This window comes from Zerene cesonia, chromosome 6 (assembly GCF_012273895.1).
Source record: "Zerene cesonia ecotype Mississippi chromosome 6, Zerene_cesonia_1.1, whole genome shotgun sequence".
Classification (NCBI taxonomy): domain Eukaryota; kingdom Metazoa; phylum Arthropoda; class Insecta; order Lepidoptera; family Pieridae; genus Zerene; species Zerene cesonia.
The window spans coordinates 4,463,977-4,481,886 of NC_052107.1; the positions used below are offsets into that span (position 1 = coordinate 4,463,977).

Consider the following 17,910-nt stretch of genomic DNA (forward strand, 5'->3'; position numbering starts at 1 on the left):
GCCATGGTGATGCGTAAAAATAATGCGTCTTGTTCGGACGGCAACAATTACATCCGTCCCGAACTTTTGTTAACTACTACACCAAATGGGCAACCGTTTATCAGTAGACAAAACAAGTAGAATGTTATTACACATTCTAACAAATTTAATTGTCTCTGGAAATTACCTTAAACGACAAAAAAATATATATGTAGATCTGTCAAGTGACAAATGACAGTTAATTTTAGATAACATTTATAATTTGTGTTTTGAAGTATGAATAATGTTTGCACTACATGAAAGAGTATAAAATCTGAAACTATTTATAAAATTGATATGTGTATGGAATAATTCTGTATTTTAAGTAAAACGCCTTTTTCTAATAAAATAAAACTTTCTTGCGGTTACAAACATGTCTCACAAGTAAGTTTACAATTTTTTTGCAACTGCTATGTTGAATATATAAATGTAGTCACTGTTGGCAAATGTAAATAAAATATGCTCAATATTGTCATTATTCTAGCATAAAAATTTTGCCTGGTGCAACAGTTTGCGAAGATTGTACTCTAGAAGGTGACATCACTATTGGAGGTGGCACTGTTATACATCCTAGAGTGACAATTAAGGCTGAAGGAGGCCCCATTATCATAGCAGAGTACTGCATCATTGAAGAATACTCAACCATCATACACAAGTATGTATTTTATTGTACAATCAGGGCTCATGACTTATAACTAATCTAACAAGAAATGCAAAGGTGTTATTCAATATTTTGATTTCTAAAAGTTTATCCATTTCTAATATTATATATGATGATTTAAAAAAGACAATAATATAAATTTTAATGGTAATACCTTCTCCAAATCCTGTATATAACTAGGATATTATAATTTTTTTTTTTACAGAAAAAGTGACAAACAAGAAGTGCCACCAAAACCACTTTTCATTGGTGCTCATAATGTTTTTGAAGTTGGCTGCAAGCTGGAATCAATTTTTGGTCACATTGGGGAGAGTAATGTCTTTGAGGGCAGATCTTTTGTTGGTGTAGATGTCAAAATTGGAAGTGGATGTGTTGTTGGTATGTAACTATTTAAGATAAAAATTACAGTGGTATTTTGCAATGTGATTCTGTGCTAATGGTGAATGGAATATAATAGGACATCTTAATTATGATGTACTCGTAATGGCAAACATTCACCATTCCACTTTTCAATTATTTTTAATTATTTGATACCACTCTTAGTATCAAATCAACGAAAAAAAACACACATGCAATAAACACAAGAGACAATATTTTGTCTGAAAAAGAACCTTGACTTTTAATGTTAACAAAATATAAAAACCCTTAACAAGATGATAAGCACATATAATATATTCATTGAATCTCATTATTTCTTTATTATCTATTTCTTTTTCAGGTGCATCATGTCAACTCATAGCACCTCAAACATTAGTTGACAATACTGTTATCTGGGGTTCAGAGCACCACATCCGAGAAGCATTAGAGAAACAACCATCACAGCTTTTACAGCTTGACTTCCTCAGTAAAGTAATGCCCAACTATCATAGACTAAGAAAGCCAAATGTTCACAAAAGGCAATCTTCGAGACAGTCACAGGAACCTGTTAAATGATTTGCTTTTTAAGTGAAAAATATTTAACTTCATTTATAACTTAGATCTAAGCTAATTCAAGAAATGTTTCGTTAACCACGATATAACATGTTTCATTTACAGAAGCTTTTATAATTACTCTAAGTATGTTATAGAAGCCTTCACTCCATATACTTAAGTTATTATATCAAATAAAATATGATAAGAATGAAATTGGTACTATTTATTTCTACTTGATGAATTTAATTTCCTACACTACTTAATTTTTAAAATGTCTCGTTATAAATTCATTTTTCCTCACTTTCTTTTTTACTTGTACAAAATTTAATATTATGTGTTCCATTTTTTAAAATGATTGCGTCATACTAAATGTTATCTTTACCAGAATTCCGAATTAGGCCGATCACCTGAGGATCTTTGTAACATAGATTACAAAAATATCGTAGGAAGCTGAACATGGATTATTTGTCTTTGATGGGTATTCATTCTTATACATATTTTTTATGATTAATTGTTTCAAATTTTTAAAAAATATATTACAACTTTCAATCTCTATAAATACTCTGTGAAGTAAATGCACAGAAAACATATCACTGTCAGTTTATGACATTGGCAGATCGAAATGTGCAGATGTCACACCATATTATTTGTCAGGAGCAACAAAATAGAAATTAATTGTGATGTTGTCTCGATGGAAGAGTCATCGATTTCTTTAATTTAATATTTCGTTTAGTTACGTTTACAAGCTTTTTGTAGTATTTTTCGCAGTAAATATTAGTTTTTATAGCTTGGTACGATTTTGTTTTTGAATTTCTACATCTGTGGCCTGTGTACATTTCAAGACAAACCAGTTTAAAAGTTGACTGTCGAAGTCAGTTCCTTAACAAAAGTGGATCATGTTGATATATTGTTAATTTAATCAATTCTATATAATTTAAGAATTGCTCATACTTTTACATATTCGTTGTTGACTTTCGTTTCAAGTAGATGTGGGTGTATTTTGAGTAGACAATTGTGTGGACTATCGACGACGCCATGTTGTTATTTACTCTTTGATTTTACGCTTTTTTGTTATGGGTTTTTTGTGTGGTGAAAACATCAGTGCGTGAGCATGTTGGAAGATGTCCCTATTCACGGTAGCCGCCTCGATGCCAAAAACAAACCCCCTACGCATCAAAGGAATCTTAGCCTGGATTTCAGGTGAGTCACCTTACTTTCAGTAGGTACTATCAATGAGCTCTTATCTCCTTACAGTACGGGCTATTTTCGTTCAACAAACATTCATTATTATGTATTTATTTTAGAAAATTTATCGCCGACTATAACTCTTATCATGTCAGTTTCTTGCGATATTAGGTCGATTAGTTCGTATTTAAATTTGTAAGTAAATAAAAATATTAATCCTAACTAATATAATCATACAAAGTTATAAATAATAAAATATAAGTCCTTTAAGTATGTATTGTTTTTTATATTAATAATCTACCTATTCAAAGTATAATAAATAATTTACAATCACTGAATCAATAACAAATGATATAAGATATTATAAATTATTTAAAAGAATAATTTCATTTAGTCTTACTTGAGTGTTTAATTTTTTTATTGAGCGTCAAGTGTAATGTGGTAGTATTTCTTTATATAAACTTTATTTATAGTTTATAATTATTGTTTCTTACTATGCCTTCATTGTAATATGATATCAATATCTACAAATTTTATTATCTGTCCTTAATTACTGAAATCAGACGACCTTGGCAGCAATCCAGTTATGCACTAAAGAGAGCCGAAATGATTGATAGATATACATTCAATAGCAAACAACGGGTTTGTGACAGCCAACTATAACTAGCTTTATTGCTTAAAGCTGTTTGATTAAAAACCATTTCCTTTATTAAACATTCAATTAGCAGTCTGAATGATTTATAGAAATTTTGTCAATCAGGTACACAAATATAATAAACAAATAGCTGTCTAAAACTGGGGTACATAATCTATCGAGAATATTGTTGAATTGAATACATTTGTAAATTACAATAAAATTACATTTAACAAATATAGCTCCTTTGTAGCCATTTAATAATTCTGACAATACAATAAAATACGAAAAAATATACAGGTGGATTTAAATTTTTCAGAATATTTCATTCACATTTGTTTTGTATTTACTTAAACTTTCCATGTCAATAAAGTTTTAGGCCGCTCTTATTATTGTTATTGAAATTTGAGTAGCCTCCTGGTGGTATGTCTCAAATAATATGATCTAATTTCAAGTTTGTTACACCATATATTTATACCTATTACAATTATTGCATTTTAACTATTTATATTTTTGTACAACAGCATAATATAAATTCATTTTCATGTTGTCTAATTATAACTGAGACTGGAAATAATGAATTGTAATTTCAATATAATTAAATAATAACTACCTCTACTTTCACATTAGAATGCTTCTTAAAATTTTAATGTTATGTGAGTGTAAGTAACTTACATAATTGTCTCAATAAGTACCTTGAATTGAATATAACAGAGATAGAAGTGATCTTACAATACTTGACTGTTAAATCATAAGATTAACATAGTTTTAAGAAATTTTGAAAGAATAGAAAAAATTTGATCACGAGGCAGGATTCGAACCTGCGTATCTTGCCTAACCGTAGCAACGCCTAGCCTCTCGGCCACCCGTGATCCTGCCACAGTAATCGAATTTCTTCTACTCTTTCGGTTTCATGTGCCTAAAGGGGCACCCCACGCCATCTATTGAGATGATTAAGAACCATCACAACCAATACGAAACATTATTTCAATGATTACAATATTGTATCGATGGAACGCGGCCTTTGTTAAATTTAATTTTTAGTTTTATAGCATTGAAATGCTTTATAAATGAGAAATTTTGAAAGAATAGAAAAAATTTGTTCTATTCTTTCAAAATTTCTCATTTATAAAGCATTTCAATGCTATAAAACTAAAAATTAAATTTACATAGTTTTGTTATAGTTTTGGTTGTAAAGTTTAAATTACATTGTGGTGTAGTGAAATGACAAGAATTTCCTAAGAGGCATGAAAGAAATCATGTCAAACATTGAAAATGCATGGAGTTATAGAGTGAGAAAACAGAAATAAGCAAAAAGTCGAATTGAATACCTCGTCATTTTAGGGATTGTTGAATAAAACTACATTATTTACATTTCAATAATAATAAATGTAATTTAAACAAATTGAGGATAACAACAACTTAATTTTGTATTGAAACCTTGTTTTACCTAGAGAATATTTGATTGTTATTTTATACTAATGATTTTGACAATTATTTTTTTGGGGTAAATATTTCCAATTAAGAAAAAGAATTTAACATACTAAAGTCATTATAAAGCTAGATGAGTACATACAGAATGTATAATATATTAGCTCTTAAGGAAAATCTATTTATTATTTTATCACTTTTATAATACATAAAAGAAAGAAGAAAGAAAATAAATTTAAACAATTGTTAAAGATGAGGTCCATATCAGTTTAGAGTGATTTTTCCAGGCAACCCCTTAGGTAAAGGATAAATATTAAGTGTACAATCTGTCATGTAGTATTATTTTTTTTTATTAATTTGTTTTGTAAAAAAAAAGACAAGTGCCCCAAAGACAGACTCTGCTATGATATCATTATTTTACAAAAATAATTGGTATTGATAACAAAGGTGATAAAGGCAAACACTGTTTAATGAGGGAGTCAAGCACACTTTAGCACGAATTGGGCCATCTCACACTAAGGAAGGAACCACAACCCTCACAGCTCATTTGCCCGCTAATACATAAAAAAAAAAAAATAATTTTCCAACAATAAACAGCCTTTAAGTTTTTCAATGTCACTTTTGGAGTTTTCCTTAAGTTTTACGATCTAGGGCATAATTATTGTGAACTCAATATTAGGGATTGCGTAAATACACGAATCTAGTATCTAGGGCAGGCTTTGAGTACAGGTGAATGTAACGGGCGAAAGTAAAAGTGCTGTCGGCGGATGGCGGCGGGAAGCCGATCGAAAATTCCTGCTTTTAACAATTTATTGCTGTATATAGTGCTATAATAATGACTTATCATATGAAGATTTTATTTGAAATTGGCAAGATTTGAGCGAGTTAGGTTGTCATGTTTCTGATTTGATGTGCCATTCTTTCTATTTACAAAAGGGTTTGATATGTTAACTTTAGCTACTGGGCTTATCGTCTAGCCAGGTTTCCGTTTTTTACTTACAGTATTTTGTATTTCACCTGAATATAATTTTAATCGAAGCGTAGACGTCTAGACGCTTTGTGTTGGTGTGTGTGTGTGTAAACAATTTCGGAATTTCTTTGAACTATCACACTCTCGATTACCCGTATTATAAAAGTCGGCACGCTCGTAGTATTATGAATATAAGCCAGAATGTAGTATTTTGTAGTGCGCTTGCAGAAAGTTTTGTACTTGGACGATGATAAAATGTTTTTGCAATCATTAAAATATTAATCTTCGCTTAGCAACTCCGACTGAGTATCATTCTAATATATGCTATGATGGTGATAAGACATGTACAGTATAGAAGTTACGCAATTCTTGACTATTTCTAAGCTATCAATCAATAAAACAATTGACTTTTAGAGTGGAATGTCTGGCGTTCATTACGCGAACGAGCGCTTACCCAAGGCCCTCCTTTATTGGAGAAATAAACGAAATATCCAGTGACTTTTGAAGCAAATGCTGATTTGTCCTATGCGTAAGTTAATCTGTATACGGTTGTGCCAAAGACTCTTACATATGTAATACGGATTTTATTTAATTACAAGCCGGCCAATCAGGGACAATAAATTCCCTGTGTTAATCTTTTACTTATGTTGTTCAAATGTCATTCTTACATTCGCAATCGTATCCGTTTTGGATTGGGCGTACCCGTATTAGGTTGGAGTTCCTGGGGTGTATATGTACTATGTACCTAACAAAAAACGGAAAAGGGGAAGTAATTCCATTGCTTAGGTGGGTTCATTGGTGGCCGGGATTCAAGCGTCGCCACGGATCGGCGAGAGGAAGCAGCTTCCATCTTGGAATCCATCTTCATGATTATCATCCCTTATCATCCGAAGAATACATACGGAACCAATAGCAATTACATAATAATATCATATTATAGATAGCGTTCTGATACTACTGTCATAAATAAATGATAAGCTGATAACGTCTTTGTGTTTTATGATTAATTAATTTAATATGTTCATAGGTCAACGCAATTATTTGTTAAACTTTTTTTATGAACGTATTTCACTTTTTCCAAAGTTAAGTACTTCATATGAGAGATAAGTATAATGATGTAAACCCATTTGGGGTATATTCTCTACTAGCTTTCCGCCTGCTGCTTCGCCTGCGTAGTCAAAGAAAAATCGCATAATTCCCGTGCCCACGTTATTTCCAGGATGACTACTATCTCTACAGCAAATTTCATCAAAATCGGTTCAGTAGTTAGGCGTGAAAGAGTTATTAACGCATTTATAATATTAGTAGCGATTGTTTTCTAAACGCGTCAAATGTAAAATTTCATTACAATACTTTGTTATCAATTAATTAAGGAATCGATAAAGTTTGATACACAAGAGTATAACAACGAATAGGTAGTAATAGTAATATTTAAGAATAATTAAAACACACCGAAAAATCATAACCGTCAATAGGAGACATGATAATTTTCAATCAAAATGGCGTTTATGAGGATTGCTATTTGCGTAAACAATTAATGATTCATTGTGTTAATTAGACATATCAAGTGAAGAATGCGTGGTTGAAGCGTGTACGTACATACATATTATGGTTTATGACCCTTTATCAATCAGTTGTACGTCATCGGAATGCGAAGAATGAACAACGGAAAGGATGGTGATCTAATTCTTTCAATTACCATTAATTTCGTTATAAAAGAACGCACGTCAAAGATTTACAACATTACAGTACCACTACATAGAAGAACAAAATACTTTTACTTCGAATTTAGTTATTTAGCAAATGTAGCTTATACACTACAATTTATTTCATGTTTTTTTTCGGCGGGTAGTCTGGACATGGTATTTTTATAACAAAACCGACTTTTCAACATTTAGATTTTATTACAATTTTAAATACTTTGTTGCGTAGCGGTGCTGTTATGACTTATGGTACTTAAAAGTTTATCCAACATTTTAGATAGTTTGGTTGTTTATAGTAGGAATAATAGGTACTCCAAATTCTTTTACATACATACATATATATATCAACATCATCATCGGCCCATCTATGTTCCCACTGCTGGGACACAGATAAACGGCCATCCAAACATTAATAATATTCGTGTATGAATGAAATTGTCGCGGTGGCAACTGCGTGCGAATCGCGCCGGAGTTTGCGGCTGCTGATAAATGTGTCTGAGAACTCGTTTATGATCTGTGTTCTTGTTATGACTAATTTTATATATCATAATACTGAATGTGTCGCTTGTCTAATTCAAAAATGAACGTGTTCTAAATATGTATACTCAATAATGTAAAGCTGTAGAGTTTGTTTGTTTGAATGCGCTAATCTCGTGAATGATTCGAATTCAAAAATTCAATTTGGTATTGAATCGTCCATTAATTGAGGCTATATAACATTATACAAGACGTGTGTGAGACCGCGATGTTCAGCTGTAAATTGTAAAATTAAATTGTCCTCATTTAAATGGTTTCTATTTTAAATCGTAAAGTATTCATATTTAGAATTTAATTTCAGTGAAAGGATATTTCGGAAACGGATCGCTAGTTTCGTACATTAATTTGAACATAAGAACTTATTTGTTAGTGATTCAAATATTTACCTCATTTTAAACAAGTTTTATTTATACGTTAGAGATATAAAAGTAATGAATAAAAGATGTATGCGTTCAGAATTGGGGTTTCGCTAAGTGTCACTATAATGCCAAGTTAGGGCATCTAGGACGATAAAATAAATTCTGAAGGCTAGAGTTGATAGCCGCTTTTTTAAAAACCCTTTTACAGTTGGCTTTCCATCTATATTCATGTTATTATCGGAACGACTTGTCTTGTTTATATTTAAGTAATATTTGGACTTATTATTTCATATTAACATCTTTCTTTTTTTTTGCTATTGTAAGCAATAACGCCTTATAATATTCATCTGTCTTTTAAGCTTTTAGATTTGAACCACCGAAAATATTAGCTTAGATTATTTTAGATTCTTCTTACGTTATTATTATAATATATTATATCTTTATTGAGGTAGCCTGTATGCTCTTTAACTTCATGTACGACGTGAGTGAAACCGCACAGCTAGGAAATGATAAACTTGTTCTCGCCTTGCACATGCCAAAATGAACATTTTCCTGTGATATTGATTTTTTTAGTTTGTAGTTCGTAGAAAATGTTCCCGTGACATGTTTCCTCATAAAATTATTATTGGCCGTTAAATATAAGTAATTTATTTAATGTAAACATGTTATTCTATTTACTTGAAATTAAATTTTGATAATATTGTTTCATTTCGTAATATTTAACGTTATATAGAACATTTTAGTATCTTATCCTACTAATATTATAAATCCGAAAGTTTGTGAGGATGGATGTATGTGTATGTGTACGTTTACGTTTGTTACTCTTCACGCAAAAACTACTGAATCGATTGCAATAAAATTTGGTACGTAGTTAGCTAAACAACTGGAATAACAGATAGGCAACTTTTTATCCCGATGTTCCTATGGGATGCAGAGTTACGCAGGCGAAACCCGGAGCGCGGCTAGTATGTAATAAACTGAATTTTTTACCGAGGCAGATATAAATAGTAAATCGTTACAATAAAGTCTATGGAAAAAAAAAGAGATGTGAAAAATATAACATTGAAACAAATCAATTGCACACGATTTTTGTTTAACACCAAACATAAAAAGTGTGGCGTATTTCCCTACAGGGTACATTCGGGATTCCCATATTTCCTACACGGATTGAGGGTGAGGAAATCAATACATATTAAATAGAAATGTAGACTTCTTGGAACATAAGTTCATTGACCCTCCATAACATCTAAGCCTTGACTATAGATAACCCCACTACATTGTTATTTAAATATCTACTAGCCTAAATCCTAACATAATAAATGTACCAAGTCATGTAATCTTTTATTCTTTCACTTGCATTACGTTATTACATTATTTATACGTATGAACATTTTGACATAAAATGGCTCAAATATTAAAGAGAAACTGTTCGAAGTATGTATTAAAATTGAGTTTCAATCAACTGTAATATTTTTCGTAGTATTAACAAATATTGGTGCAGTTGAAAGTTCGATAAAAAAAAGTAACTATATTTCGAAAATGGAACGGAAATTAAAACGAAAAGCCGCGAAAAAAAGCGGCCCCAATTCATTTGAGCCAAAGCCGAACGCTCCCACGTAGTACCTGGTCAAAGTTTGAATAATACATACATAATCGACAGTTGTACATCACTTCACCTCTTTTCGCATTGCTGTGAACAATTTCGCTAAGAATAATGGGGTGAATGAGGCGTTTTAAATTGCGTTCCGCGGTTTGCAGTTCGCGAACTACTGAACTGGGGCTAAGTGCCATGGGTAACTGCTTATGAAAGCTAAAAATGCTAGTAGGCCATCAATTATTATTCCGCGCTTTGGAGTGGAGCCTATAAAATGTAGCCGCTTTTTACTACATATGCAATTTTAAATACACATAGTTGCTAGTACCTAAAGAGTTTCTTTATGCAAGTGCTTTTTCTTAATAATGAGGAATGTATATCATAATATTTCATATGCGCTCCATCATGGGTTTGTTTGTGAATACATTTTTAAACAGATAGAAGCTGCCTAGAGACAGTAATGTCAACTATAGGAGGCACAAATCCATCTCAAAACTAATATGCTCGGCAAGATTGTCCGCCTTTCCTGTTTGCGTACGATAATAACATGTGTTCACGTGGTCTCTTTGATATTAATGTAGCCAGCAATCGTAGGTCACTACTCTTAACATTTGAAAGGGAGAGGACACAATGGACGGAAACGATCAATCAGTATGAACCCACGCTAGGGGAGTCCGTGTTGGTCCATAATAAGCAATGACGGACCCCACCAATGTATGCTATAGTCTGAAATTTTACTATTAAAAGCGGCATTGCTAAGTCTGATGTAGATATCGCTCGTGAAATGTAGTGAAGTGTGATAGCATTTCTTTTAGTAATATGCATCGTAAGATTTTCATCTTTATGTCAAAAAAGTTTTTAGGTCTAAATTCAAGCGTCTGCAAGGAGAGTTCTATATTATAACTAGCTGCACCCGGCAAACGCTGTTCTGCCTTACTCTTATCGTTTAGTGGTATGAAAAATAGATGTTAGCCAATTCTCAGACCTACCCAATATGCTTACCAAATTTCAGAGGAATCGGTCAAGCCGTTTCGGAGGAGTATAGAGACTAACATTGTGACACGAGAATTTTATATATAAGATAATGCCCCTTATGATTATCGTATGAAAAATGAATCTTATATGATTTATTCTTCTGTATGTTAGTTATGAACCTTAGGTATATCACCGTAGGTCGCAATTTTCTTCACGCCCATATTTTCCAGCAAATAATCTTACGATAAATTTTAGTTATAACAATAAAGAAAAATAAAGTTTTTAAGGAAAAGTACGGCAAAGGTCAAAGGACGTTCACGCGAACGTTTCATCTATTACCTACCTACAGGCGTAGATTTGGTTGTGGTTTTAACCATTTAAGGCTAAGTGAATTGTCTGAGGTTTAAGCAGATAATTTCCGTATGTCGAATAAAACTTGATCATGATACATATCATAATAAAATAGTGGTTAAGATGGATGAGATATCCTTGGATTTGAGTACACAAACATAATTACACAAATGTTATAATTTTTAAAGTGTAATAAGTTTTTTGTCTGTTATTTTTCATTTACTACGCATTTTTGTAGAAAAATATTGCACAAGTTTAGAATTTACTTATTTTATGCTTACCAGAGTTAACTTATCAGATTTATATTTACCAGGTAAATATTTATCTGGTTAATTCTTGATTTAAACTAATTCGTGATTGCTAGCTGTTACACGTCAATTGTAAGTGTAGTCACACTAATATTATAAATGCGAAAGTTTTGTCCATCTGTAGGTGTGTGTGTGTGTGTGTGTGTGTGTGTGTGTGTGTGTGTGTGTGTGTCTGTGCAGTGTATATTATTTATCAAGATTTAACGTCTGAACGGATTTGGATAAGTAATTAATTTTTTTATTTCTTCTATAATGAAACATGAATATTGATAATATTTTGATGTTTGTTTGTCTTTTAATAAGAATGACGTATTTAAAATTCATACAATTTATTTTAATAATACCCCACTTATTTTTTCAACGGTGGTAACAACAAAAGCTGTGTTATTAATAAATATAAAAAATGAAGTAGGCAATACCTACGAAAGAAAGAGATTTCAGAAAATTTAATCAACTTGATTATACAGGTAACCCAAAAACGAGACACAAAAGGTTGCATATCATCAAGCACCACATTTAGCCAATATCAAGCGAAATGTGCACGGCAGATGCTCGAGCAAAAATCGCAAAAAATAAACAGCATTCCGCACCTGCCTTGGTGATTTAACAAGCGCGTGACAAAAACATCTGCCGGGATTGCGGGAGGGTAGCGTGAACGTGACGCTGCGACGGCTCCTCTCAATACAATGGTACCTGCAATTATAGTGAGCTTCCTTAAAAAAGTAAACAGTTATTGTAATATACTATAATAATAATATACCATAATAGTTAGAGCTACCTTATAAAAGTAAACTGGTTTAGTGAGGATGATCGTGTTATACGGACAATAACAAATTTATTTGATTGCAGAAATGCCAGGGAATTGAAAAATATAACAGAATGTTATGAATGTTTACTAATGTGCATACCTATATGCGAAAGTATGTATTTTGTGTGAGACATGATTTTATTCTTTAATTCAGTAGACATTACATGTAGAGAGCGGACATAATATAGGATACTTATTACAACGGTAAAACATCTGTTTCCCAAAGAAATCATGTCTGAGTACGTGTGCAATGCAAGCTAACCTATATATGTTATTTAAAATGTTCAGTTACATGAATCATGACATCTATTGTACCTGCTGTCCTTTATAATTTACTGGCTGTGTTCCGCGATTTCACCCACGTCTTACCTACACGATGTTGTATCGCCTATCTTAATAAATTGACTATACTTTAATATCATCATTAATTCACACATACACACACTACACATACACATACAATCTACACTACTTCAAAACTCAGATTTTAAGTAGTTTAATTTCATGAATATATGAATTACTTATTGATAAAATGTAAATTATTAAAATTGTTAATTGTTAAATATTGTAAATTTATATCAAATTATAGAATTTAAATTTCGTATGTATGAAGCAGGAATTACATTTTATTGTGTCTAAATTGAACTTTATGTACTGTATCGGGAAGACACAGACTCCTGAAACACAGCGAAAGCTATATTAGGAGTCTGGGTTTCATGTTCTATGTGATTTATAATTTGTTCAATAAATGATTTTTATTTTTTTATTTTATTTAATAAAGAAATAATTTTTCAATTCGCACCAGAAATTCCCGAGATAAGCGTGTTCAATTAACAAACTCTTTAGCTTTATATTATTGTATAGTTTAGCTGTATTTTGCGCTTCTAATGTTTACAGAAACAGACCTGATATTCAACGTTCATACCAAATTGAATGTACCGATCCGATTATGTTCGTAGCACGTCTAATGATGTAATTTGATTGGACAAGAACTACAAAGAAACGGGTGCGAGATTACGTATAAAAACTACTTTCGATGATGATTTGTATTATCTAATAGTTATCTATGAAAGTGTTGGAGAGTAGTACCGACGAGTGCCGCTATTGAGTGAATGTACCTATATCAATTTTAAAGTAATGAAAGGACTTGAACTTGTACGTCTGTAAATCCTATACAAAACTAACTAGAATAACATATAAGGAGACGTTGTCCATATTTAATAGGTATATATAAAACGGGTTAAATCAACCGAGCTTTATACATATTCTATATGGAGTTGAATCTCGCATGCTCCAGTTATCTCTTATATTCAAATGAATGGAAATCATTTGGAAAGTAATGTTATGATACGCGATATTTTGTTCGAATGATATATATGTATAATACATACATACACTACGATTGTATGACCTCGGCTACTTTCGGAAGTGCCTATTCAGTTTTATTTCGCCTTGTGTATAGCAACCAGCAAGGTCGTGTAGCCCACATGCGAATGTTAAGCGTTATGTTATAATTAACTTCATTCCAGTTATTGAAAATTATTAAGAAACTAGTGAAATAGAACACGAGCTTTTATTATTTAAATTTGTTGAAATCAAAATGGAAAATACTGAACATTTCTGACGCTATAATATTTTTTGTTCACAGTAACATAATATTTATAATGTAACGTTGCCTCAAAGGACGCATTGAATAATCAAACAAATGCACATTCAGCTTATACTCGGTGGTAATTTATAACGAGGACCTAGTGCCGAGTCTTTATGATCAAGTATTATAATAAAGTCAAAATGTATCGTATGATGTGCCGTTCTTAACATGAAAAAAATGTTCACTGGATATCACAGTGGATATATCCACAGCCTTCACAATTAATATTATATCTCTCTCGTGAAAGCCTTTACTAACCTAGATAACGTTATTCCAGAAAGGAAGTTAAACATGCAGGCTTTCAACTAAATCGCCGACATTGAGTCGGGTCAACAGTCTAGTCCCTTGTGTTCTATTTATGTTTCATACAGTTGATGCCCCAGCATTCGTAATAATGAGTTACGTAATAAGAGAAATGTTTTCGTTTAAACTCAGCTTAAGCTTTTGTTTCTAACCTTTTTAGTGAAAATCTAGCGAATTTATAAGGCGGTAATCAGTTATTCCGGTCAAATGAATATTTTTGCTTTAAACAGATTATTTTATGGGTACGATATCGAAACGGTAAAGTTTAATGGATCCTCTGGCGTTAAACTTCGATATAACTTGGCTTGTCTTATTGTTTGCGTATTGCAGGTTTCGCAGAACAAAGCCAAGTTAACAAAATATTTATCTACTATACTTAGTTTGCTAACTTGACTATGAAGTTAATTTTGAAGAGATTTCGCGAGAATTAGATCCAGCTTTTAGGTCTTTTAATTTGGCTTCTTAGATGAACCTTATATGTTATAGTATAATGTAGAGGTATATATGTATTAAGGATGGACTTTAACGTTGAATACCTAGGGTCTAAATAAATAGCAAAGGAAAATGGGTTAACGATGCAGAGATGTTTTAAAATTTACCTACTATTTTGAAAGGGTGTCTCTTCCGCTCCTTTGCAAGATTTTACAGAATTGTTTCTGTAATTGATTAAGACTGTATTTTCATTAGTGATGACGTCACAGGAGAGCCATGGAAAACCAAAGCCACGCCCGCAGGTTGGAATGTGACTAATGCGTGGTTTACCCCTTACCTATATAATAGCAAACTGTGCATGCTTTGCGATCCATTAGTTTGTTTTGCTTTTTACCTTTTCCTAATGCTTTTCTTTTTACATTCGTTGGGTGTTAATATAAAGTTTCGTTTATGACTTTTTGATATGATAAGAAGTACTGTTATTTTTAAGTAAAATCTTTAAATCTCAAATTCCACAATTAGACGTCCGAATCACGATAAAAATTTGATTGGATTGTATTCATTTGATTTGATAAAATACCCTCACAGTGTCGAAAATACATTAATTAAATAGTACATATCTATTTTTGGCAAAATACTCACGGCCGATTAGGTATTCAATGTTACAAAACTGCGTCAAAATATTTATGCCACGGTATACGTAGGGTAGAAGATAAAAAGATTGCGTGAGTAATAGACACTAGTGCGAACTATGTAAATGACATTTTTTTCATATATAATGGGTCGTTTTAGAAATTCTCAACCTGTTCTCACCATAATCTCACACATTTAACGAAATAACGTTATGTTATAATGAAAATGATTCGAAGTCAGTTAATTATTGTTAAATCTGCTTCATTCATGAGTAATAATACCACTGATGAAATTCTCATAACAATTAAATTTTATGTCACTGATCAGGAGATTTTTCTTTAAAGTTTTGCTTAATTTAATTGTTCGCTAGCTTTAATTAATGTAGCCAAGTGTTTACAAAGCAACTAAAATAATATTCACTTAAAATTTTTATGTGCGTGCACAATATAGGCACGAAACAATAATCGCAAGCAAAAAATTGACACTTACAAATACGTTACGTATCTTTTTCGTATACGTATGTTGCTTTCTTTGAATTATTGTTTATAGTTTATACTAGACATATTCTTCATAACATAATATCATATTCTTCATAACATAATATTTTAGTCTTTAGGAAAGGCGTTCGCAATTGTTGAAATATCCATACTTAAATATAAATACGTCATAATATCATACTATTTACATGAAGTAATACAACTTATTCAATAGGGGTAATGTATGGTGGGAGTATTCATGCATTTTTATCATTGCAGTGAAATGCTAACAATATCTACCCACGTTTATTCTATATGATAAATTTTCATTGCATAGACAGACAGGTTAGACTAGAGTCTAGAGAGTCATTGCCGATCTAGCAAGCTAATTCAGACAGTAAGTACATCGTACACACCACTTGTCGCTGGATTCTTCAGTCGTGACGCCCCACTCATTCACGATTATTGAGTCGTCATGCGCGCCAGCTGCTTTTTACATTCCATTGTTTGAAGAGGAAGTCGCCTAATTGCCTTGTAACGCAATAAAAGGAAACTATTTTTTGGGCCGCTTAGGAAATTGCATTGTTTGTGTTCGAAAACGTATTGCGGCTCGATGATATCGCTGCCTGTAATCGCTTGTTGATGTAAAACTCTATTATTGGTTTTATAGCCACGTTTATTTTTCTTTACAACCCAATCGTCGTTTTGGGGTATTTTATAGACTGTAGTTTTACAGAGTACAAATGACTTTGAATCATGATCAATCACAGAATTCAGTAGATTTATAATGACATCAATGACAGATTTGTCTGAGTAACATTTTTTTATTTCTCTTTCCTTTGTTGAGGTAAAGAAAAACAACCGCGACCGTGTGAAATTCATAATAACATTATAACTGCGAACGTAACTGTTTACTTATCCAGCTTTCACAGCTGACGAACTCATTTTTCTTTGACATTTGGTTTTAGTCATTGAAGCAAAAAGGCTTAGGGAGGGATATAAAATCATATAAATCTCTTCAGATGTCACGATTTACAGCGATTTTAAATCTTGCGGTCCGGCATTCTATTTAAATAAGTGCCTCGCGCTCGTGAACGGTTTTTGCGAACTCCGTGGCTATGATATCAACTGACATTGAGCTCGTTAGAGCCGAGTTATCGCGCAAAACAATAAAATCAGATAACATACGCCTGAATGGGACCAAGTATTTCCTTGAAATACGACAATGGTTACTGGTACCAGCGTGTTAGTGGCTCGAGGCGCAAGGCAGAAACAAAGCCATTATAAAATGTAATGTCGAAACGATTGCAATAACAAACACGCGTGACGATAATGTTATTACTGGTTCGCATTAATAAAGCTTATAGACGCGATTGCATTTACAAACCTACTTACACTATCGAGTATGTATACTCGGAAACGTCGGAATTTACTAGTTTCAATTCTAGTCTTATCAATTGTAAGGCTTTCTTTTTAAGCGTTTATATTTTTTCGGTCGTTGTTGGTTATTAAAAGATCATCGGAATTCGATTTAAATGCAAGAGACGAAATGTCAATAATTATTGAGTCATCCAACAGTCGACAATCATGACTAATTGATCAGACTCCCCCGCTCACCATCTGTTATCTTTTTTCTGTTTCCGTGATAGCGATTTTATTGCTTCTCCGTATGTCGGGGTTAGGATTGTCTACTTCACATTAGACTTTTTCTATTTTACTTACAATTGAATGTCCACATCTCTTGTTGTCTTTAGTAAAATATTTTGATATTTATCTTATGAAATTCTAAAATGCCTTCCATACTATTGTCTATTTGTTTCTTCGAATCGTCGTTAAATATAAATTGGTTTATAGAGAATTTGTCATGTCGGGACGATTACTTATAGGTTATAATAGTTATAGCATTAATCCATGACGATGCAGAGTATTGTAGCGTGTTTTGGATTGGACACATGTAGGGACAAACAAT

General features: G+C 32.1%; 2 protein-coding genes across 2 annotated transcripts in view; both read left to right on the forward strand.

The window, feature by feature from the left end:
- The first annotated feature begins 245 nt into the window (after positions 1-245).
- On the forward strand, positions 246-1,805 carry LOC119840387 (dynactin subunit 6-like). Its single transcript, XM_038366985.1, has 4 exons — positions 246-402; positions 503-673; positions 885-1,057; positions 1,398-1,805. Exons 1-4 carry the CDS (start codon positions 392-394, stop codon positions 1,610-1,612), a joined length of 570 nt encoding a protein of 189 aa, XP_038222913.1. The 5' UTR covers positions 246-391; the 3' UTR covers positions 1,613-1,805.
- Positions 1,806-2,243: 438 nt separating this feature from the next.
- Positions 2,244-17,910, forward strand: part of LOC119840351 (phosphatidylinositol 4-kinase beta-like) — a 40,778-nt gene continuing 25,111 nt past the window's right edge. Inside the window, exon 1 of the mRNA XM_038366929.1 lies at positions 2,244-2,791. Within this exon, the coding sequence (XP_038222857.1) occupies positions 2,703-2,791 (89 nt within the window). The 5' untranslated portion in view covers positions 2,244-2,702. The remainder of the gene's footprint in view (positions 2,792-17,910) is intronic.